Below are 24009 nucleotides of genomic sequence, written 5' to 3' on the forward strand. Positions count from 1 at the left end.
GATCTTATTGTGAGCCTTTAATGTTCAGTGTGGAGGGTGGAATGGGGGGAGTGTTTCTAGTCTAACTTTTCTAGAGGAATGTCTTCCCCTGGCTGGCTGTGCAGCATTCAGATGGACCAATGGGTCTGAGAAAGGATCTGGATGTTTGGCTGCCCTGAAACATACTGAGAGGAGGAGTCAGCAGAAACAATGTGACCATCAGGAGACACCATAATGTCAGTAACTGAAGTGATTTCATTAGAATTTTTAAAGCTCATATTTGGATTCAGAAATGAGTGAAAAATCAAAGTGAAAATTCTTCCAAACTTGAAGAGTTGATTTCAGAGACAGAAACTTCATCTCCATCATCTGACTGCAGAAAACATTTGGTGCTTTTAAACTTCAGAATGAGCTCAGACATATTTCCTTCCATCCGTTGTTCTTCACTTTCTTTTCTTTCCTAATTTTTCTGAGCTCTGACCTCCCCTCCTCCTTTCAGGGTGGAGCCTGCTGGAGAACGATGGTTGACACCAGGTCTGAGGAAGTGTAAGTGTGTTCTTCATCTGATTCATGACATTCAACCATCTTCACACTGTCACATCACTCATTGATCAAAGTGAACAGATGATAGATCAATAACTGCAGCTGGATTGTGTTTGTTCTCTCCATCAGATTCCTGTCAGCTCACAATCAACACAAACACAGTGAACAGAAAACTGAAACTGTCTGACAACAACAGGAAGGTGACATGTGTGAAGGAGGTTCAGTCATATCCTGATCATCCAGACAGATTTGATAGCTGGTGTCTTCAGCTGCTGTGTGGAAATGTTCTGACTGGTCGCTGTTACTGGGAGGTCGAGTGGAGAGGAGGAGTTTATATATCAGTGAGTTACAGAGGAATCAGCAGGAGAGGAGGCAGTGACTGTGTGTTTGGATGGAATGATCAGTCCTGGAGTCTGAGCTGCTCTGATGGAGGTTACTCTGTCTGTCACAATAAGATAAAAACAACCATCTCCTCCTCCTCCGCCTCCTCTGTCTCCCACAGAGCAGCAGTGTATGTGGACCGTCCTGCTGGCACTCTGTCCTTCTACAGAGTCTCCTCTGACACATTGATCCACCTCCACACCTTCAACAACACATTCACTGAAGAACCTCTGCATCCTGGATTAAGGTTCTGTTTACCTGGTTCCTCAGTGACTCTGTGCTGAGTATAAAGACTGTCCTCCTGTCAGAGAATCACTGTTGAACAAGTTTTTATTGATTTTCAGAACATAATCTGACGAAAAACAGAAACAAAACAGACAGAAAAAGGCTAGTGCACCCTCAAACAAATCTATACATTGCATGCATGATACAGTATTAAATTAACACTCGGAAAACATACATCAGCTAGGTTGATCTAGTAATCCAGGAAATCCACAAAAACACACAAAAAAAACAAAACAGAAAACTTCATCCTTTGGATCACACAGAGGCCTTAATTATTTTCAATGAGTCACAGAAGCTGTCCCAATCAATGTCTCTGCTCCCTTTCATGTTGCTGAGCATGGCCTCATAAGAGGCTGTGTCCGCCATATGATTTAATTCACTCGTTTAACTCTGGACACTTTGTGGTCTTCCAATATCTTAAGATGATCCTGCATGCTGTCACAAGACCAACCACCACAAGTGTAAAGACTCCTTTTGGGACGTCTGACATTTGAGATCTGTCTCCCAATAAACACAGCTCTGGAGTCTGGGGGACCTCTGAACCAGACTGTGCACTCAGAACGTCCAAGATTTTAGTCCAAAAAGGTTAAACCAGAGAACATTCCCAAAAACAGTGTAAATATTTTTTACGTTTCCAACAGCTGTTATCTGCCATTAGTTTCATTCTGTGTAGTCTGGTTGGTGTGTGATAGTATCTATGTAACAGCTTATACTGTATGTACTGTATAAGGTGTATACTGTATACTGTACTTATTTCTGGCCTCTGTCACATATTTACCACCCTTTGATAGGAGATCTAACCACTGTTTTTTTGTGTACTCTATTCCCAAGTCTCTCTGCCATAAAAGTTTAATACTTGATGATTCACTACTCAGATTATAATTTAACAATTTATAAAATTGAGAAGTTGTGTGTCGATCTCATGGCATCCTGATATAATCTAACATATCATTTTCCCCAGTGTTTTTAAATTTTGAGGTGACACAGTGTCTCGTCTGTAAATATTTCCAGAAGTTATCTCTACCTTCCAAATGAAATGTGTAAGTTCCTCGTAGGATATGAATTGTCCATCTTCATAAAGATCACCAGTGATGCACATGTCATGTGAATGCCACTGCTTCCAAAGGTGTTTTACCATTGCATATAGCAGGGCTGTTCCAGTGATACGCATATTTCTCTACATGATATGAAAGCTTTAACAATTTATGTACCTTGGACGAGACTTCCCAGGAATGAGAATAAACTGGGTTTGTTGTATCAATCTTTTGAGACAGTTTGTGTTTTGGGTCAAATGGTGAACAAATATCAACGTCAATGTTTAAGCATTCTTGCCTATTCTTACATTCTTCCCAATGGTGGGGGAGGGGGTTTGTTAAGGTCTTGCCCTCAGGAGTGAGTTTAGCAGTCTGATGGCCTGTTGGAAGAAGATGTTGCTGAGTGTGGTGGTTCTACAGCGCATGCTGCTGTAGCGCTTGCCCGAAGGTAGGAGGGTGAACAGTGTGTGTGAGGGGTGGGTAGGGTCTTTGATGATGTTGATGGCTCATCTTTGACAACGGGATGGATACAGGTCCTGAATGGGAGGAAGTGCTGATCTTTAGTTGTGCTGGTAGTGCTGATTTAGCCATTTCAAATGACAGGCAATAAAACGTAAACATTTCATAATTATATATCTGGTTTGAGAGAGTTCAGAATCACAGGAACAGCTTCAGAAAGTAATTAGATTTCTAACAATGAGATTTCTGGATGCTCTACATCTTTTATTGGATTGAATGAAAATATTTTTAAATCTACTTTTGCTACTCTCAACTTCTTGTGATTGCTGTAGGTAAAATGACCTGAAAATGTAAATTTTTGATAATGGGGTTCCAATTGTAATGCAAGGTTCTTTCCCGCACCATTCACATGTATTTTCATTGTCCTCTTGGTCTTCTTTGTACTTTATGCATTTGTATGTCCTATGAATTCTATCTGAATACAGGCACAGCTCTGTAATCACCGTTTATCTGCATCACTGGAGAAGGCTGTTCACACAAAGCATTTCTGCTGATTGTTCTGGTGGTGGCCACAGGAAATCTGATGTAATGGACAGAATCAAAGTGGTCACAGTGAAACATTTTGCTGAGCGGGAATATAAAGTATGGTGTTCAGTAAGTGGGTTCCTCCACTCTGAACTCCTCTTCTGTGCTACTGACCTCTAAGTACAACCAAGCACTGCAAAGCTCTCTCAGAAGAGGAAGCGTACTGAGATGGCCTGTCCTTCTTCCTCCTTCGGGGTTGCTGAACCTGGTCACCATCCCACCTGAAGATCTCCCAGCAGTGTCACCTCTGGCCTGCAGCCCTGTAGGTCTCCGCTGCAGTATGACGGTGCTCTGAAGATTCGACAACCACTTGGTGGAGGAGCACTTACAGATCTACCACAAGGTGGTTGATGACATGCTGCCATCTGTTTCTATCACAAGATGCAACTTTTTCAGAGGAAGGATCATTACAATTAAAGCTTCGGGAACATTTTAATCAGGTATTTTTATGATGTAATTTCTGTTTCTTCTACTTCTTGTAGGTACAGAGTGGTCGTGTTGGTCCGTACAGTTTGGACCTGGGACATCAGATCAAGCAGAGGCTCTGAGAGAGGCTGAATCAGTCAATAATGATGACGTCAGTCAGTGAAGACGGGCTTCTGACTGTGGATGTGTCTTCTGGGACTGGTGTGAATCCTCCCTTTTACGATGTGGAGACGCCACGTGAACCAAAGCACCTAAAAAAATGGTTAAAAAATCTGATAGCAAATAATCTGTCTGACTTTTCAAACATGAGTTAAATGGTTAAATATGATCAAATCTGGAAATAATTATAGGGGTTTAAGTTTTGATAAATAATTTTTTTAAATCAGTAACCACTTTTGTCTCCACCATCCGCCTGCAAACAAATCTATCAGCAACTTTTACCAAAAACTCCAGCCTCCGTCCACTAACAGCTTTACTGTTGCATTATTATAATTTAACCCTAACTTTACACCTTTACACCAATGTTACACACACATACGTCCACTGGGAAGTTATCAGTGAGCATGATTTTCCTTCTTTCCTTACAGATCTTAAAGATATCTTTTCTAAATCAACAGTAGATGGACTTTTGATGTTGAAGAGTCCAGGGTACAGTGGGCTCAGTAAAGCATCACAGCAGAGTGGTTAGATGAGGTTTGGGTTCAGTAGGAGCAGCTGTCCATCATTAGGAAGGCTAATTTTCTGTGTGATTGTGTGTGAGAATGTGATTGAGCTCATTGTGAAGCTCTGAGTGGTCAGCAAGACTAGAGAAGCGCTATGTAAGTGCAATCCATTCATTGATCAGAGGTTTTGGGTTCTTTGCAGGCATCATATTGCATCACCAGATGGCACCACACAGCTAAAAGATCTATGTGTCAATCTATACGTCATTTCATAGCCACATAAGACCCAAACAAGACAACACAGCAGCTTCCACATGTGGAACTTTCTGTGTTTCCTCTTTTGTCTGTAACTGAGGAGCTGCTAAATATCAGTGTTACTTACACACGCATGCACACACACACACTCACAACGGCCTATAACCACCACACGTGGGCTAACATGGGAAGCATGCTGATGTTCCAGAGGCATCCAGGTGCTCCAAAAGGCTGATGGAGCATCTGGATGCTTCCCTCATGCTTCAGGAGGCGAAATTTTCCGTCTTTACCCCCAGTGAAGCACCCGGGATGGGTGTCACTGTGGGCCCCTAATCTCTCGCCTGGTATGTGAAGGGAGTGACAGAGATTTGGTCTGAAGGACTCCAGGTTATAACCTCGGTTCTAATACGTCACAAAGACGTCACAGGATATGTGATGAAAATGCCTCACCGACACACATCAGCGCACAGCAATGAATGAAACACTATATTTTAGAATAAAACAAGAAATGCACAACAGAGTCTTTATGGATTGTCAAAATAAATGTTGTTGTTACTGTACACAATACACTTACTGTAGCTTAGACAGGAAGTGACAGTGCATAATGCTTCGTTCATGCTTACCATTGTTTGGTGTCATTTCAGCTAGTTGTATGATATCAGCTTAAGCCTTTTCTCACTGTGTATAATCGTTGTTTTTCTTCTTTTTTTTTTGGTCAGCAGCGCAGATGTTTCTAAAGCTGCTGAAAATCAAACTATCATCTGGAGCCATAGCTTCTGAATCTAGGTTCCCCTTAATCTGTCCTCATGGACTGAAGCAAAACATCTGAACAAGCATGATCCCGGTGTGGTTGACAAGTTCCTGCGTAGTGCCCTAAAATGTCTTATGTCTCTCATCTGAACACCTACCCTCCAACATTAGAAGTTCCTTTCTCAGCAGAACTCATTAGTCACTTCAGAACTACATTACATCTTCCCATCTTAATAAACGCCAACATATTCACACAGGAAATAAACCTCACAGCTGTGGTCAGTGTGGGGCAGCTTTCACTACATCTTCCCATCTTAAGACACACCAACGCATTCACACAGGAGAGAAACCTCACAGCTGTGGTCAGTGTGGAGCAGATTTTTCTGTATTATCTAGTCTGAAGAGACACCAATGTAGTCACACTGCAGATAAATGATTGGTTTAAATCAACAACATATTTTACGGCAGATAAGAAAACATTTACCTGGGAGCAGCAACAGGAACTACCAACCAGAAGCCTTTCCTTTGTTCAGTTTAAAAATCTTTTGTGTGGATTACCACCTTTTCTTGTTAGGACTTTTGTTCTGAATGTTCTGTGCGTTGCACGTTTGAAGAATGATTGAAAATGCTTTATAATTTGTTGGGATTGTTTTAACTGTGGACAGATCTCCCACCGTTCAAGACAAACATGGCAGCCATTGTGAGTTGATGGACAGAACAATATGCCATCTGTTTGTTAGTAGGAACATGTTTTATTGTGTTATTCTGAACGTATGTTTTGTTTAAAGTGTAGATTCACAAAGTAGCTTTGGACCAGCTGTAGGTATTTATGTAAACATGCAACATCTGTAGAAGCAATATATCATTTCAGTTTAATGTAAAGTCTAGCTTTACACTTGTCTGTATTTCATTGTTCTGCATTTTATTAAAGGCCAGATGTCAACATTTCTCATGCTTTTCATGTTCTTTCTACAGAGATATATTTGAAGAAATTATGTGTTTGGTTACAAGGGAAAGTTGAGCCTCATCTTTTCCAAAAGGTCTGAAATAGGTTTGGATTTGTTTCCTGTACTTTCCAGACAGCTGTATGATGCTCATAACTGATGCTGAAAGTTAAGGCTGTTCCAACACTAAAAGAGCACGAGGCTCAACTTCAAGCTGTGACACTGTTTCAAATGTCTGTTGTGTTGGTGTCAAGAAAATTTAAAAAAACATTTATTCTCGCAGCAAGGAGTCTGAACAAAAATCAGGAAGCTGACACGGTCTGAGTTCAAAGAATATACTATTGCTATTTATGTTTCCTACTACAAGATCACTAGCCACACAAGGTTATGAGACATTCAGTAAAACAAGGCTTAGACAGAAGCTGAAATAAGATGGATATGAGGCCTTTTCCCGCACCCCAGTCTCCCTTGACCCTGCAACATCTTCTCACACATGGTACTTGCTTTTTCTCATACTAAAGCTATAACTCATAGTATAAGTATAACTAAATTCAAGACTATGGTTCTCAGCCGGAAGAGGGTGGAATGCTCTCTCATTTATCGGGAATGAGATCCTTCCCCAAGTGGAGGAGTTCAAGTATCTCGGGGTCTTGTTCACGAGTGAGGGACGAATGGAACGTGAGATTGACGGGCGGATCGGTGCGGCGTCTGCAGTGTTGCGGGCTCTGCACCGACCCGTTGTTGTGAAGAAGGAGCTGAGCCAGAAGGCGAAGCTCTCTATTTACTTGTCAATCTACGTTCCCATCCTCACCTATGGTCACGAGTTGTGGGTAGTGACCGAAAGAACGAGATCGCGAATACAAGCGGCCGAAATGGGTTTCCTCCGCAGGGTGTCTGGGCTCTCCCTTAGAGATAGGGTGAGAAGCTCAGTCATCCGGGAGGGGCTCGGAGTAGAACCGCTGCTCCTCCGCATTGAGAGGAGTCAGATGAGGTGACATCTGGTTAGGATGCCCCCTGGACGCCTCCCTGGTGAGGTGTTCCGGGCACGTCCCACTGGGAGCAGTCCCCGGGGAAGACACAGGACACGTTGGAGAGACCATGTCTCTCGGCTGGCCTGGGAACGCCTCGGGAAGTGGCCGGGGACAGGGACGTCTGGGTTTCTCTGTTAAAGCTGCTGCCCCTGCGACCCGACCCTCGGATAAGCGGCAGATGATGGATGGATGGATGGATATAAGTATAACTAATGATATTTTTCTAACATTGTATTTTTCTAACCATGTGTATTTTAGACATCATTGTTTAACACTTCATGGAGATTTCCATTAAACAAATCATTGAGAATTTATTTGAGGTCATGCAAGGCACTGCTTTGCACTTTAAACGTCATCTGCATCCTCCTCTCCATCATCCTCGTGTACCTTGTTGTCACTGTCAGTCTGTACCTGTTCATACAGTGTGCGGGTAAAGTGCATCTCATTCAGTCATTGGAACAGTCCTCTCAAGCATGGGATACAACAACCACAGGTGACAAGTATGGCTGCTACAACTGACAGAGATGGCAGTACTGAAGCAAGTAGTCCACTCCACCAGCCACTTTTCCATCATGCCAGTGAAGGGGTCGTTGATCCATGACATTGTTAGGAATAAAGGTGCAATAAAAAGTTCCAAACATTTTACACACCCCTCCTTTCTCTGCCAGCAACATATCCAAAGCACTTCTATTTTGCCATGGCATAAGGGAAGTTGGACCTAATTATTCAGCAATGCCTTGTAGATGTAATTTTCCAATCAAAATTCTTATTTATTGTTGCCCACTAGAACAGAAAATATTCAAAGCCTGAAGCAACTTGATTTCTAGCTTTAAAGTCATCTGGGACTCCTCAGAACCTGTATACTATCCAAGTACACTCTGTTGTCAAATGAACCCCCAGGCACAGTTGAACGCTTGAGACGTCACAGCTTTTCCGGAAAGAGTTTGTCACCCAAGGCCTTAAAGTCCTCTACAAGAAACAGTTGGAAAGGCATCAGTAGTTGGGTCATTGTGCAGCTGCCCTGCCAGTTTGACGGAAGGGTGGCCCTCAGTTTCATATCCTCACACAGGTCCCACAACAACCACAGGTTGGGCCTGGTTAATGCTTGGATGGGAGACCGCCTGGGAATACCAGGTGCTGTAACCTTTTTAGCTTCTCCAGGTGCATGCAGTTGGAGTGTATGTGGAGAGGAGCACCTGCGAGAGAACACATTCCTGGAGGAGGCCGGTGCTGATGGTCTGTGGTCACATTTATTCTCTTCAGGATAACTTTATATTAAATGGAACAAACTATCCATCCTTCCATTTGCTTTACATGATTTCAGGGGGACTGGAGCCTATCTGTCACAGAAACTCATCAACATTTGAATCCAATAACAAGTCTGAAACTAAATGAAAAACTGCAGCCCCAAATGAACGTTGGCATGATATAGGCTATATAGAATGCAAAAGCAGTCCTTTTTCACTTTTCGGAACTTGTCCTTTCTCAGGACAAAGTTAAATGTATGAGGATCAAAGCAAACAATGACCTGGGACATCTCAGCAGATCCAGGATCAGCAACATGGAGTCTGAGAGCCAAAAAGAAACGGAGGTGTCTGCCAACAGATCATCAGCAGCTGAAGCTGATCAACTTCCTGATGTGTCACAGGGTGATCAGATGTTTCAACAAAAGACATCAAATAACACCTGGAGCTGCATTACAGATAATACTAGATGTGGAAGCAGCATCAAAATTGAACAATGTGAACTTTAAACCTTATTGGATGTGAAATTAAATGAGCAGGATTTCTACACACGTCAGTCATCATCATGATGTGAGTGCTCAGCTGCATAGAAACATAAGAAGAAGCTCCACTTTAAGATTGTGTGATTCCAATGATCATGGTTTCCTTGACTCCCCTCTCAAACCATCGTCTTCTTTGTCAAAATGTGGACATTACTGTCCTCAAAATAGTGTCACTTCTCCTTGAGATGTAGGTGCTCTGTTGAGTTTTACCTGAAGAGGTGGCTCTCCTATGTTGTGCCATGCGCCTTTGGAGCAGTTGTTTGGTCTCTCCTTTGAAGAGGTCTGCACAGTCTTTGCAGTGCATACACGACACCACCCAATTTGTGTTCGGGTGTTTAATCCTTTGGGTGAACCAGTCTCTGTCTGAGGGTGTTCTTGTGTTCATTGAAATTAGTTGTATAAACTCAGTTCAGTGAGGCCTACAAGCTGTGAATAGTTGAAGGAGACTTTAGGTAATATTTCTGTATTACGAATTAAAATCAACCAAGATGTTCTGAGTCAAAATGAGCAGAACAAAGGCAGAGTTCAGTCTGAATTAACAGAACAGGAGCTTTAACCTCTTCTCCGTCCATGTGAGCAGGATGAAGGCGCCCTCTTGTGTTAGTTTTCAGATTTCAGCTGTGAACCTGCAGGACGACATGAGAAAAGAGAGATTTAAACATCTGTAATATCACACTGTCTCAGATTGTTCACAGGACTCACAACCTGTAACACTGATGCTGCTTTCAGGGAACTTCTTCCTATTATTGTTTGGTTTTTTGTAAACTTTAACTTTATCAATAAGTGGCAGACCAGACAGCGCAGTCACATCCATCTGTGGTCTCCAAACACGACTGAAACTGAAGAGTCTTCTGGAAACTCCACTTTACTCTGACCCGCTCCACCCAAACTCGTACCTGTGACGATCCTTAAACAATACATGGAACAGAACAATGAGAGTTAAAGAGTTCTCAGCCCCACCACAAAACCTTTTCATTCATTTGGATGAAATCATCATTTCTTCATCATATTCTCATTAATGATCAGAGCTGAGTCAGATTTCTTTGAAAAGTCCATCACTGACAGCAGCAGAAAGTGACTAAATATACTGAACATAATTACAATGTTTTCAGTATTTTTAGCTTTTGCTACTTTCTATTTGTACTCCACCACATTCAGAGACTCTGTTGTACCTTTTAGTCCACTACATTCATCTGATAACTTCAGCAGATTCAGACTAATACTAAAAAACATAATAAAGAACAGAACAGATCATAGAATATGATGTAAGATCACACACATCACCTTTAATCATTCCATAACTCGTTATTCCAAAGTGTGCCATTGTACCTCATTTACTCAATTTTTTCATATTCAAGTGTGTTTTCATGCAAATATTTTTGTACAATTCATGATCAGGATGAATCCACAATTTATTATTGACAGAAAAACATCCAGAATCAGAACATTTAGTTTCTGGGTTACAAAGTAGATGATTACTGAGAGTTTTCAAAGCAGCAACAACATTTGATCTCTGAAACAGATCAAAATAAGTTTAACTGCAGAATTATTTTCACATTTACAAAGTGATGAGATGTGAAAAGAATCTTTGATAAAGGAAGGTCTGCTGATTTCTCTGTTTGGCTCCATGAAGTGGAAGAGAAACAACAACATACAAACACATCAACACAAGGATTCAACTAACATTCAGAGCTCAGAGAAGTTTAGATTTTCAGATAGTTTAGATATTTCTGTGGATAAAACTCAGCATTAGCAGTGATATCCTCCATGGCTGCACGAACACAGGAAAAAGCAGCAAATGCACAACAGAACAGCAGCGCAGAGACATCACAGCAATGAACTCTCAGCAACATACTAACTGAATAACTTTATTTCACTTCACACAACTCAGCTGTGGCTACAGTTCATCCAATCCTAACTCCAGCATAGAGCGGCTGAGTGACCAGCTCTGTTAGCATGAAGAGAATCCCCTTTTCTCCCAAAAAGATCCCAGGTGTTGCTCTTGAGGTGGTTTTGTAAGTTTATCACACCAGGTGGTGAAATTATATAAGTCACTCTGCAGTTGTTGTAGATTTCAACTGAGGTTCAGACTAAAAGACACATTTTAAAGAGTTGATTTCATCATCCTTTTCTTCACTGCCATGTGCTGATATGACAGAGGACGGCTACCTAAATTTTACTCCAGTAGAACTTGACTCTCTTGTTGACAGCACTATAGCTTCAATATGTACAACACTGGACAATGTTGCCCCTCTGAAAAGGAAGGTAATCAGTCAGAAGAGGTTGGCTCCTTGGTATAATTCACAGCTGCGTGCGTTAAAGCAGACTGCAAGAAAGCTGGAGAGACAGTGGCGTTCCTCTAATTTAGAAGAGTCTCAATTAGTCTGGAAAGATAGTTTAATAACGTATAAGAAAGCACTTCGTAAAGCTAGAACTGCTTATTATTCATTATTGATAGAAGAGAATAAGAAGAATCCCAGGTTTCTTTTCAGCACTGTTGCCAGGCTGACAAAGAGTCCGAGCTCTGTTGAGCCATGTATTCCTTTAACTCTCAGCAGTGATGATTTCATGAGATTCTTTATCAATAAAATTGTTTCTATCAGAGAGAAGATTAATGGAATCCTTCCCACTATTATCACTGATGTAACATCAAGTAGAGCAGCTTTAGAAGTATCTTTCGAACCTGAATTGTATTTAGACAGCTTCTGCCCAGTTGATCTTTTTGAAATAACAACAGCAATAGTCTCTTCTAAACCATCAACTTGTATGTTAGATCCAATCCCAACCAGACTGTTCAAGGAGGTTTTCCCCTTAATTGACACTTCCATATTGGATTTGATCAATCGGTCTTTGTTGATAGGATATGTACCTCAGACTTTTAAGGTTGCTGTAATTAATCCTTTACTTAAAAAACCTACTCTTGATTCAGAAGTGTTGGCTAATTATCGACCTATATCCAATCTCCCTTTTTTGTCTAAAGTTCTTGAAAAAATAGTTGCAGTTCAACTTTGTGATCATTTACATAGAAATAATCTGTTTGAAGAGTTTCAGTCAGAATTCAGAGTGCATCATAGCACAGAAACAGCACTGGTGAAAGTTACCAATGATCTCCTCTTAGCCTCTGATAGCGGACTTGTTTCTGTGCTTGTCCTGTTGGATCTCAGTGCTGCATTTGATACGATCGATCACAGCATTCTGTTACAGAGACTTGAACATGTTATTGGGATTAAAGGAACTGCATTAGGCTGGTTTAAGTCATATTTATCTGATAGATTCCAGTTTGTTCTTGTAAATGAAGAATCTTCCTCACACGTTGGAGTAAGTCATGGAGTTCCTCAGGGTTCTGTGCTTGGACCTATTCTTTTTACTTTATACATGCTTCCATTAGGTAACATTATCAGACAGCATGGCATAAATTTCCATTGTTATGCTGATGATACTCAGCTGTACTTATCTATGAAACCAGATGAAACCAATAGGTTGGTCAGACTACAAGCCTGTCTTAAAGACATAAAGACCTGGATGACTCAGAACTGTCTGCTTTTAAATTCAGACAAAACTGAAGTTGTTCTCTTTGGACCTGAGCGCTTCAAGGAGAAATTGTCTAGTTATATAGTTACTCTAGATGGTATTTCCTTGGCTTCTAGTTCTACAGTGAGGAACCTTGGAGTTATTTTTGACCAGAATTTATCATTTGACGCACATATAAAACTGATTTCATGGACTTCCTTCTTTCACCTTCGTAATATTGCTAAAATCAGGAACATCCTGTCTCAGGGTGATGCAGAGAAACTAGTTCATACATTTGTTACTTCAAGATTGGACTACTGTAATTCCTTATTATTGGGCTGTCCCACATATTCTCTGAAAAGCCTCCAGCTGATCCAAAATGCTGCAGCCAGAGTTCTGATGAGAACTAACAGGAGAGATCATGTTTCTCCAGCTTTAGCTTCTCTTCATTGGCTCCCTGTTAAATTCAGAATAGAATTTAAGATTCTTCTTCTCACATATAAAGCTCTTAATGACCGAGCTCCATCATATCTTAAAGATCTCATTGTAAGATATTTTCCTAACAGAGCACTTCGCTCCCAAACTGCAAGTTTACTTGTTGTTCCCAGAGTTTCTAAAAGTAGAATGGGAGGTAGAGTCTTCAGTTATCAGGCCCCTCTCTTGTGGAATAAGCTGCCAGTAAATGTCCGGGAAGCAGACACCCTTTCCACTTTTAAGATTAGGCTTAAAACTTTCCTTTTTGATAAAGCTTATAGTTAGGGATGGCTCAGGTAATCCTGAAACATCCCATAGGTAAGCTGCTATAGGCTTAGACTGCTGGGGGACCTCATCTGTCACACCTTTCCTCACTTTGCTCTCTTTTTCCCCCTGTTTAATTTCACAATTGATTTTATGTACATGTGACATTATTGTGGTTATTAACTTGTGTTTGCCTGTTCCAACAGATATCCTTTGAATGGCGTTATGGTGTTTTTCCCCCCTCTTTTCCCTCTTTTCTGTCTTCTCAAACCCCAGCTGGTCGAGGCGGATGGCCACCCTTCCTGAGTCTGGTTCTGCCAGACTGTTAAAAGGGAGTCGCCACAGGCACGCTCAGGACGGGAGATTGGACTGAAGACAAGTTTCGGTGCAATCTGTTGGTTTCCTTAGCTAGGATATTAATTTTTGAATTGGCTCTATATGAATGAATTGGATTATGATTACAATGAATTGAATTCCAATTGGCTTAAATTGGACTATATTACTTAAGTGCCTTGAGATGACAATTGTTGTAATCTGGCGCTATATAAATAAAATTGAATTGAATTGAATTGAATTTTGTGTCTGAAACTGTGAGAGACTGTTCAGGTTCAGATTCAGAGCGTTGTGATGTGTGTTTTTCCACCCAAATGATCTGATAACTGTCAGACATGCAGCAGTGCTATGAAATCCACTTTAGAAGCTACAGTTATTGGACACAGTGAAAGCTGACCATCTTTGTGGCTCAGAGGAAAACTGAGCAAGCTAAAATACAAAAGAATACTGCTCCTTATGTGGAACAAACCAAACTCCACAGTAGCTGTAAGTACCGCTGCTGCGACTGAACTTGTGACATTATCACAGTTTATACAACTTCCTCAAACATGTATGTCTTGAGTCCTTTACTAAATATATTTTTGACACTGATGAAGTGCTTTGGTTTATTGCCACTTAAATGAAGCAAACAATGCCCTTTTTGTTTAAACCACCAACGTTGATTTATCTTCATAATGTCTTGTGTTCTGTTTTAGGTGTTCATTACAGATTGTCCAAATAGTGAAATCTAAGTGGAAAATAAGCCCTGATATAAAGCAGAACTATTAATGATAAATGCTCTTAACCTGGTGTAGTTTCAATGAATGTGACCAACAGTCTGAAATTTGTATATTTAAGGTGATTTCTATAGTTTATTCTGTTCTATTCTATTCTATTCTATTCTACAGTTTATATCACATACAAATGAGGATATAATGATGGTAAATGGACTTGTACTTGTATAGCGCTTTTCTAGTCTAACAGACCGCTCAAAGCGCTTCACTACATGCCGCATTCACCCCACTCACACACACTCATACAGCACGTTTTAAGATACTTAACTACGTGCTTTTTCTAATCATTCATACACACATTCATACCCCAATGATACACTGGGAGGCAACGTGGGTTTCAGTGTCTTGCCCAAGGACGCTTTGACATGTAGAAGCCAGAGTCGAACCACCGACCTTCCGATTGGTGGGCGACTAACAGCTAACAACAAAGCTAACAATAAGCTACATAGCAGGAAAACCATTTGAAGTGGTGGAGTAGAAATAGAGTGCAGGCATAGAAGGATGTACAGGTTAAGTGGCAGATTGAATTTATACACCTGAACAGGGACTTTAACCCTGGATCCTCAGATTAAAAATCTGATGCTCTACTGACTGAACTCCAAAGCTGTAACGCTGTTTTCTGAACAAATGCCTGGTAGACGTGAACTCGTGTTGCAGTCACTGAGCATAAAGAAGAAGGCCTTCGTGGAAGGAAGTTAAGGAGGAGTGTGAAGAAAAAAGGAAGAGAGCAAGGCAGTGGAAAACTATTTCCAGCAGAACAGTGTGAGGGATGTGTGGTCAGGAATGGAAAAGCTCACAGGCTTTGGGATAATGGGCTCAGACAGATGGAAGAGTGGAGGTTTTTCAGTTGGTTCAGTTCAGACAAACTCAGCATACTGCTGCCTCCTGCGACAGATCTCACATCCTCCGTGTACCAACAGCTTCCCTGTCACACCTCAGCACGTTTACATGAAACTATAAAATCTACATGAAAATAAACTTTAAAAATGAACAATCACCTCATCTTGAATACAAACAAAACCAAATGATTAGATGCTCACCAGATCATTGTGGATTTTAGGAGGACCAGCAGTCAGCTAAACACCGTCTCCGTCCTTGGTGAAGAGGTGGTTGAGGATTACAGAGACCTGAGGGTTCACCTGGACAGCAGACTGGACTGGAAATGCAACACTGAGGCTGTCTACAAGATGGGACATTCAGTAAACTATTCTTAGAACTATTTATATGCTAACTAAGTTGACATGGGTTGCTGCACTAAACACATATTACAGAGTTTAATATTTTTGCATCTTTTAGTAAAAACAGTAAAGAATGAGTGTTTATTTACAGCCAAATTCCCAATAAAGCTGCTCTCATTCACATATTTTTCAGTTTCTTTTGTCAGACGGCTAAACTGAAAATAAGCCCATTAAGACTGTCGCTCTGCTCTAATAAAATCCTGATTTTGTAACTGCAGCCTCATCTGAGAAAATAACCAGAGAAGTAACTTAAAGACAACATCTTGGCAGCGATTTCAGCTGGACTTGCATGCACCGTAACTGAAGCTGGACTTATCTGTGCATGCAACCGTTCTGAATGTCCACGATCAAGACAAACATGTAATATACAGAATAAAAAGCATACATCTCCAGCTGAAAACATGAAACCTGCATACTAGAAATAATTCCACTGAGGTGACCCACCCAATTGGTTATCAGGAGGAAATTTCATAAATATACTCAAAACCAAATTTTCTCAGTGGGCTGACTTCAGGTTTATGTTTTAAGTTTTGTACAAAGAAAATAGACTAAAATGTAACCTCTCTTCAATGCATATTTGGAAAACGCATATACAGAACTTATTTAAATCTCCTCCAGAAAAACTCTTGTTTTGATTATTTTCTTTTAAATAAAGATTTTTTAAGTATTTCTTTAAAAAAAATTATTGACCATGTGCTCTGTTTTACATTTAAAGCTTGTTTAAGATAGCTGTCATTGTCAGTAAAAAATAAATTAACAACAAATTAATTTCAGTTATAGAGGTAAACTGGGAGTAAAGACTGGGATGTTGCACATGATGTGGAGGCTTCGTGATGTCTGGATGTGGGAGATGATCCTGCTGGCCTGCTCCTCATCTCTAAATCTCTTCCTGAAGTACTCCTCCTTCTATGGGTCAGTGAACCCTCTGACCTCTGTCACCATGCCAACACAGTCAGGAGGGATCTGATTGGCTGCTGCAGGTCATGTGGTTATCCAGAGGCGAGCAGAGGGAAGCAGTTTCCCCCTGATGAGGTTTGTCAGCAGCACATCCACTGAGGTGGACTCTGTAACATCAGTCAGGGGCTCCTTGTTGTGGAAGTCCAGAGGAAGTCGACACTCATCCAGACCGTCAAAGATGAACACAACCTGGAACTCTTCAAAGCTGCAGATTCCTGCTTCTTTGGTTTCAGTAAAGAAGTGATGAACAAGTTCCACCAAGCTGAACCTTTTCTCTTTCAGCACATTCAGCTCTCTGAAAGTGAATGGAAACATGAACTGGATGTCCTGGTTGGCTTTGCCTTCAGCCCATCCCTGACAGATGGAGCAGTTGGGTGGTTGCAGCTGCAGAGCGCTGACAGACGGAGGACTTCATCCGAGCTGAGCTGGAAACACTGACGGACTCACAACCGGCCCTCCTTTAAGATGACTCTTCTCTGTTCCACCTCAACTGTAAACCTGAAGGTTCAGTTCTCTGGAACGTTTCCTGATGGAGGAAAGATAAAAGAGCTGAAGTCACACACAGAAACAGACAGACAGAGAGGCTCAGTGATGTGTGAACATCTGTTCTGCAGCAGTCCTGTCAGAGCTTTGACTGTGGGTCACTTCAACAGGTGGAAGCTTTGAACAAACACATCAGTGTCTGTGTGAGTCTGTGCGACTCCCACCTGAACAATGAGGCTTCCTGACATTGTTGCAGGTAAACTGCTGCTGTCAGCTGGAATGTTGTCAGATTTCTGTCACCACCTCATCTACCAGCAGATGCTCACAGCTCAGTTTTATCTGATTCATGTTGACACGTCATGTGATCCATCACGAGGGAGCTGCTGGGCTTTAAGTAAAGGAAGTCAGCTGATCAGTGCTGATTGATAATACTCATCCTCACTTTGTCAGAACCACAGGAGGCTCTGGTCTGATCGCGCCCTTCCCTCTGCCTCCTGTCACGCTGCATTCACCCACCTCACACTCTGCTGCTGGGGTCCGGTCCAACAGTCTTTCTTATCCAGGAACGTTCCAAACTGAATGAAATGAATAAAATGGAGGTATCTGAGCAGTTGCCATGAAAGAGCAGAAGCAGACAGTGAAGAGGCAGGGTTTATTCCAAACTCTCAGCTGGTCTCCCATTGGTTACCATCTATGATGTCAGAAGCAAAGTCAAAGTCAAATTTATTTGTGCAGCACATTTCATGAACAAAAACAATTCAAAGTGCTTTACATATAAAAAAAAGCATTGCAGCAGAGAGCAGAAAAAGCATAAAAAATATGTCAAAGAATATAAATAGAAAGAAATAAAATAATTTCATCAATCAAAACCATATTCACACTGTCACATCACTCATTGATCAAAGTGAACAGATGATAGATCAATAACTGCAGCTGGATTGTGTTTGTTCTCTCCATCAGATTCCTGTCAGCTCACAATCGACACAAACACAGTGAACAGAAAACTGAAACCGTCTGACAACAACAGGAAGGTGACACATGTGGAGGAGGTTCAGTCATATCCTGATCATCCAGACAGATCTGATGGCTGGTCTCAGCTGCTGTGTAGAAATGTTCTGACTGGTCGCTGTTACTGGGAGGTCGAGTGGAGTGGAAGAGTTGAAGTGAGTTGCAGAGGAATCAGAAGGAGAGGAGACAGAGATGACTGTGAGTTTGGATACAATGATCAGTCCTGGAGTGTGATCTGTTATGAGGGGAGTTACTTTGTCTGGCACAATAACAGAGGAACAGCCTCCTCTGGCAGATGTGTCTTTCTGTCACGATCTATGCTTTGATTTATGTCTTTTCTCGTCATTTCCTGTTTTATTTTGAAATATTAACTTCCCTCTCCTTTCAGGTACCTTGCCCTTCCTCCTGTGTCTGCGTCTGATTGTCTTCCCTGATTCCAAAGTGTTTCCACCTGTTCCCCTTGGCTCCTCATGTGCTCAAATAGTCTGCATCTCCCTTGTCTTGTACCAGTGTGTTTCTATCATGAGCCTCACGCTAGTGTCTTGATTCTACAATTTCAATGTCCCTGGTTTATTCCAAACTCTCAGCTGGTCTCCCATTGGTTACCATCTATGATGTCAGAAGCAAAGTCAAAGTCAAATTTATTTGTGCAGCACATTTCATGAACAAAAACAATTCAAAGTGCTTTACATATAAAAATTTCAATTTACAATTACAATTACAATTACAATTTCAATGTCCCTGGTGTCCACAGCCATAGCTTCCTCAAGCCTGCAGTCGAGCAATTCTCCTGCAGAGCATGTCCTTCGTTGTAATTTAGTCTTTATCCATAGCTTTAGTTTTATTCAAGATAAGTTTCACAGCCTGGTTTTGTTCCTCTGTTTTTGGAGAGATTTTTATTTGTAACCTTTTCATAGTGCCTCTGTTTTTTGAGAGAGCTTCTTTTGTTTAAGAGTTTTATTTGTTATCGTTTCATAGCCATTTGTTTTCCTCCCAGATTGGAGAGGTTTTGTTTGTTAGTTTTCATAGCTGCACTCTCCTCCACCATAGTTATAGAGGAGAGAGCTTCAGGTGTTTCACAGCCCTTTGGTTTGCTCTGTCTGGAGATCCTTGAACCTGCTGTTGTTTATTAATAAACACTCTTGGTCTGAAACTGACCCTGCATCTGTGTCTGAGGCCCTGACACTTTCTATTCAATGTGTTTTAGTTTGTGTTGCAGAAGCTTTTAAAAAAGACATGCGTCATATAAAGAAAGCAACAGAACTGAGTGTTTGTGTTAATATGGCGTTATCTACTCTAAGTATTGTTTTCATTATATCTGTTCTGTCTTCTCGGCTAATTATTCACAATAATAAAGTTGAACTTCAACCCATTAGTTTTTAAGAGGGTCAAAGCAAAATGTTGCAACGGTGAAAATCTTTCTCTCACAGCGGTTGTGTTTTTCTGAGCGGTCTGATGTCTGTCCCGCAACCAACTGGACTGGAAACGTCACTAAAACCATGAAGCTGCTGTTTTAGAAACCTCATGAAGTCGAGTGTCGTCCTGCTGTGAAAAACAGCAGCTGAGAGCTCAGATTCAATTCAATTCAATTCAATTCAATTTTATTTATATAGCGCCAGATTACAACAATTGTCATCTCAAGGCACTTAAGTAATATAGTCCAATTCAAGCCAATTGGAATTCAATTCATTGTAATCATAATCCAATTAATTCATATAGAGCTAATTAAAAAAATTAATATCCTAGCTAAGGAAACCAACAGATTGCACCGAAATGTGTCTTCAGTCCAATCTCCCGTCCTGAGCGTGCCTGTGGCAACTGTGGAAAGGAACGACTCCCTTTTAACAGGAAGAAACCTCTGGCAGAACCAGACTCAGGAAGGGTGGCCATCCGCCTCGACCAGCTGGGGTTTGAGAAGACAGAAAAGAGGGAAAAGAGGGGGGAAAAACACCATAACGCCATTCAAAGGATATCTGTTGGAACAGGGAAACATAGGTTAATAACCACAATAATGTCACATGTACATAAAATCAATTTTGAAATTAAACAGGGGGAAAAAGAGAGCAAAGTGAGGAAAGGTGTGACAGATGAGGTCCCCCAGCAGTCTAAGCCTATAGCAGCTTAACTATGGGATGTTTCAGGATTACCTGAGCCATCCCTAACTATAAGCTTTATCGAAAAGAAAAGTTTTAAGCCTAATCTTAAAAGTGGAAAGGGTGTCTGCTTCCCGGACATTTACTGGCAGCTTATTCCACAAGAGAGGGGCCTGATAACTGAAGGCTCTACCTCCCATTCTACTTTTAGAAACTCTGGGAACAACAAGTAAACCTGCAGTTTGGGAGCGAAGTGCTCTGTTAGGAAAATATTGTACAATGAGATCTTTAAGATATGATGGAGTTCGGTCAGTAAGAGCTTTATATGTGAGGAGAAGAATCTTAAATTCTATTCTGAATTTAACAGGGAGCCAATGAAGAGAAGCTAAAACTGGAGAAACATGATCTCTCCTGTTAGTTCTCATCAGAACTCTGGCTGCAGCATTTTGGATCAGCTGGAGGCTTTTCAGAGAATATGTGGGACAGCCCAATAATAAGGAATTACAGTAGTCCAATCTTGAAGTAACAAATGCATGAACTAGTTTCTCTGCATCACCTTGAGACAGGATGTTCCTGATTTTGGCAATATTACGAAGGTGAAAGAAGGCAGTCCTAGAAACCAGTTTTATATGTGCGTCAAATGATAAATTCTGGTCAAAAATAACTCCAAGGTTCCTCACTGTAGAACTAGAAGCCAAGGAAATACCATCTAGAGTAACTATATAACTAGACAATTTCTCCCTGAAGCGCTCAGGTCCAAAGAGAACAACTTCAGTTTTGTCTGAATTTAAAAGCAGACAGTTCTGAGTCATCCAGGTCTTTATGTCTTTAAGACAGGCTTGTAGTCTGACCAACCTGTAGGTTTCATCTGGTTTCATAGATAAGTACAGCTGAGTATCATCAGCATAACAATGGAAATTTATGCCATGCTGTCTGATAATGTTACCTAATGGAAGCATGTATAAAGTAAAAAGAATCGGTCCAAGCACAGAACCCTGAGGAACTCCATGACTTACTCCAACGTGTGAGGAAGATTCCTCATTTACAAGAACAAACTGGAATCTATCAGATAAATATGACTTAAACCAGCCTAATGCAGTTCCTTTAATCCCAATAACATGTTCAAGTCTCTGTAACAGAATGCTGTGATCGATCGTATCAAATGCAGCACTGAGATCCAACAGGACAAGCACAGAAACAAGTCCGCTATCAGAAGCTAACAGGAGATCATTGGTAACTTTCACCAGTGCCGTTTCTGTGCTATGATGCACTCTGAATCCTGACTGAAACTCTTCAAACAGATTATTTCTATGTAAATGATCACAAAGTTGAACTGCAACTATTTTTTCAAGAACTTTGGACAAAAAAGGGAGATTGGATATAGGTCGATAATTAGCCAACACTTCTGAATCAAGAGTAGGTTTTTTAAGTAAAGGTTTAATTACAGCAACCTTAAAAGTCTGAGGTACATATCCTATCAACAAAGACCGATTGATCAAATCCAATATGGAAGTGTCAATTAAGGGGAAAACCTCCTTGAACAGTCTGGTTGGGATTGGGTCTAACATACAAGTTGATGGTTTAGAAGAGACTATTGCTGTTGTTAGCTCAGAAAGATCAACTGGACAGAAGCTGTCTAAATACAATTCAGGTTCGAAAGATACTTCTAAAGCTGCTCTACTTGATGATACATCAGTGATAATAATGGGAAGGATTCCATTAATCTTCTCTCTGATAGAAACAATTTTATTGATGAAGAATCTCATGAAATCATCACTGCTGAGAGTTAAAGGAATACATGGCTCAACAGAGCTCGGAGTCTTTGTCAGTCTGGCAACAGTGCTGAAAAGAAACCTGGGATTATTCTTATTCTCTTCTATCAATAATGAATAATACGCAGTTCTAGCTTTACGAAGTGCTTTCTTATACGTTATTAAACTATCTTTCCAGACTAATTGAGACTCTTCTAAATTAGAGGAACGCCACTGTCTCTCCAGCTTTCTTGCAGTCTGCTTTAACGCACGCAGCTGTGAATTATACCAAGGAGCCAACCTCTTCTGACTGATTACCTTCCTTTTCAGAGGGGCAACATTGTCCAGTGTTGTACGCATTGAAGCTGTAGTGCTGTCAACAAGAGAGTCAAGTTCTACTGGAGTAAAATTTAGGTAGCCATCCTGTGTCATATCAGCACATGGCAGTGAAGAAAAGGATGATGAAATCAACTCTTTAAATCTGGTTACAGCATTCTCTGACAGACACCTTCTATATGTAGAATTCTTCTCAGAAACCGTGTAGTCAAGTAATGTAAATTCAAAAGTTATTAAAAAATGGTCAGACAAGACAGGGTTATGAGGGAACACTGTTAACTGTTCACTCTCAATGCCATAAGTCAGCACAAGGTCAAGGGTATGATTAAGGCAGTGAGTAGGTCTGTGAACACTTTGAGAAAATCCAATAGAGTCTAATATAGAATTAAAGTTAATATTTAGGCTGTCATTTTCAACATCTACATGAATATTAAAGTCACCCACTACAATGACTTTATCTGTACTCACCACTAACTGGGATAAAAACTCTGAGAATTCAGACAGAAACTCAGAATAAGGGCCAGGTGGACGATACACAACAACAAACACAAGAGGTTTTTGTGATTTCCACTTTGGGTGGGAAAAACTGAGAATCAGAGATTCAAAAGAGCTAAAACTAATCTTGGGTCTAGGACTGATTAGTAACCCTGATCTGAAGATAGCTGCCACTCCTCCTCCTCTACCTGTGGTTCTAGGAACATGAACATTTAAATAGTCAGAGGGAGTTGATTCATTAATGCTAACATGATCCTCCTGCTGCAGCCAGGTTTCTGTAAGACAAAATATATCAATATGATGATCACAAATCAAATCATTCACTAACAGAGACTTCAAAGGGAGAGATCTAATATTCAGCAAACCACATTTAATAGTTTGATGTTTTTGTTCAGTTAAAGTTTTTGTTTTAAATTTTTTTTGCACAAGAGGATTTGCTCCTTTTGTGTTTTTTGATTGAGGGGGGGGCAGCATCAGGTGGGAAGCCGCAGAGAAGTGTGTAAGACTACAACTCTGCATCCTGGTCTCAACCCTGGGATGTCATGTTTTTGGATGACTAATAAATTCGTCCATATTTCTAGAAATGAGAGCCGCTCCTTCCAAAGTGGGATGGATGCCGTCTCTCCTCATCAGACCAGGTTTTCTCCAGAAAGATTGCCAATTATCTATGTAGCCCACGTTGTTTGCTGGACACCATCTAGACAACCAGCGATTGAATGAGGACATGCGGCTAAACATGTCATCACTGGTCAGATTTGGCAGGGGTCCAGAGAAAACTACGGAGTCCGACATTGTTTTGGCAAAATTACACACCGATGCAACATTAATTTTAGTGACCTCCGATTGGCGTAACCGGGTGTCATTACCGCCGACGTGAATAACTATTTTACCGTATTTACGTTTATCCTTAGCCAGCAGTTTTAAATAGGATTCTATGTCGCCCGCTCTGGCCCCTGGAATGCATTTGACTATGGTCGCTGGTGTCTCTAATGCCACGTTTCTGACTATAGAGCTGCCAATTACCAGGGTTTTCTCCTCAGCGGGTGTGTCGCTGAGTGGGGAAAATCTATTAGAAACGTGGACAGGTTGATGGTGAACCACGGGCTTGACTTTAGGACTATGACTCCTCTTCCTGACAGTCACCCAGCCACTCTTAAGTCCCGGCTGCTCGGGA

The 24009-nt window shown here is 41.0% G+C and overlaps 2 protein-coding genes across 10 annotated transcripts in view; both read left to right on the forward strand.

Moving 5' to 3' along the window:
* The window catches only part of LOC140290202 (NLR family CARD domain-containing protein 3-like), a 556114-nt gene that overhangs the window by 408903 nt on the left and 123202 nt on the right, over positions 1-24009 (forward strand). For 3 of the 5 annotated variants that reach the window (XM_072379329.1, XM_072379334.1, XM_072379332.1), the window contains 2 exons: positions 479-525; positions 652-1164. In XM_072379329.1, the coding sequence (XP_072235430.1) occupies positions 479-525; positions 652-1164 (560 nt within the window). Of the gene's footprint in view, positions 1-478; positions 526-651; positions 1188-18112; positions 18310-24009 lie in introns of those variants that run through there. The other 2 variants (XM_072379333.1, XM_072379331.1) reach the window with 2 other exon arrangements.
* LOC140290593 (NACHT, LRR and PYD domains-containing protein 3-like) overlaps positions 1-24009 on the forward strand; it is a 120232-nt gene that overhangs the window by 61941 nt on the left and 34282 nt on the right. The gene's annotated exons all lie outside the window — the stretch shown is intronic.

The sequence above is a fragment of the Leuresthes tenuis genome, unplaced genomic scaffold, assembly GCF_036924035.1.
Source record: "Leuresthes tenuis unplaced genomic scaffold, fLeuTen1.0.hap1 SCAF_1, whole genome shotgun sequence".
Lineage (NCBI taxonomy): Eukaryota > Metazoa > Chordata > Actinopteri > Atheriniformes > Atherinopsidae > Leuresthes > Leuresthes tenuis.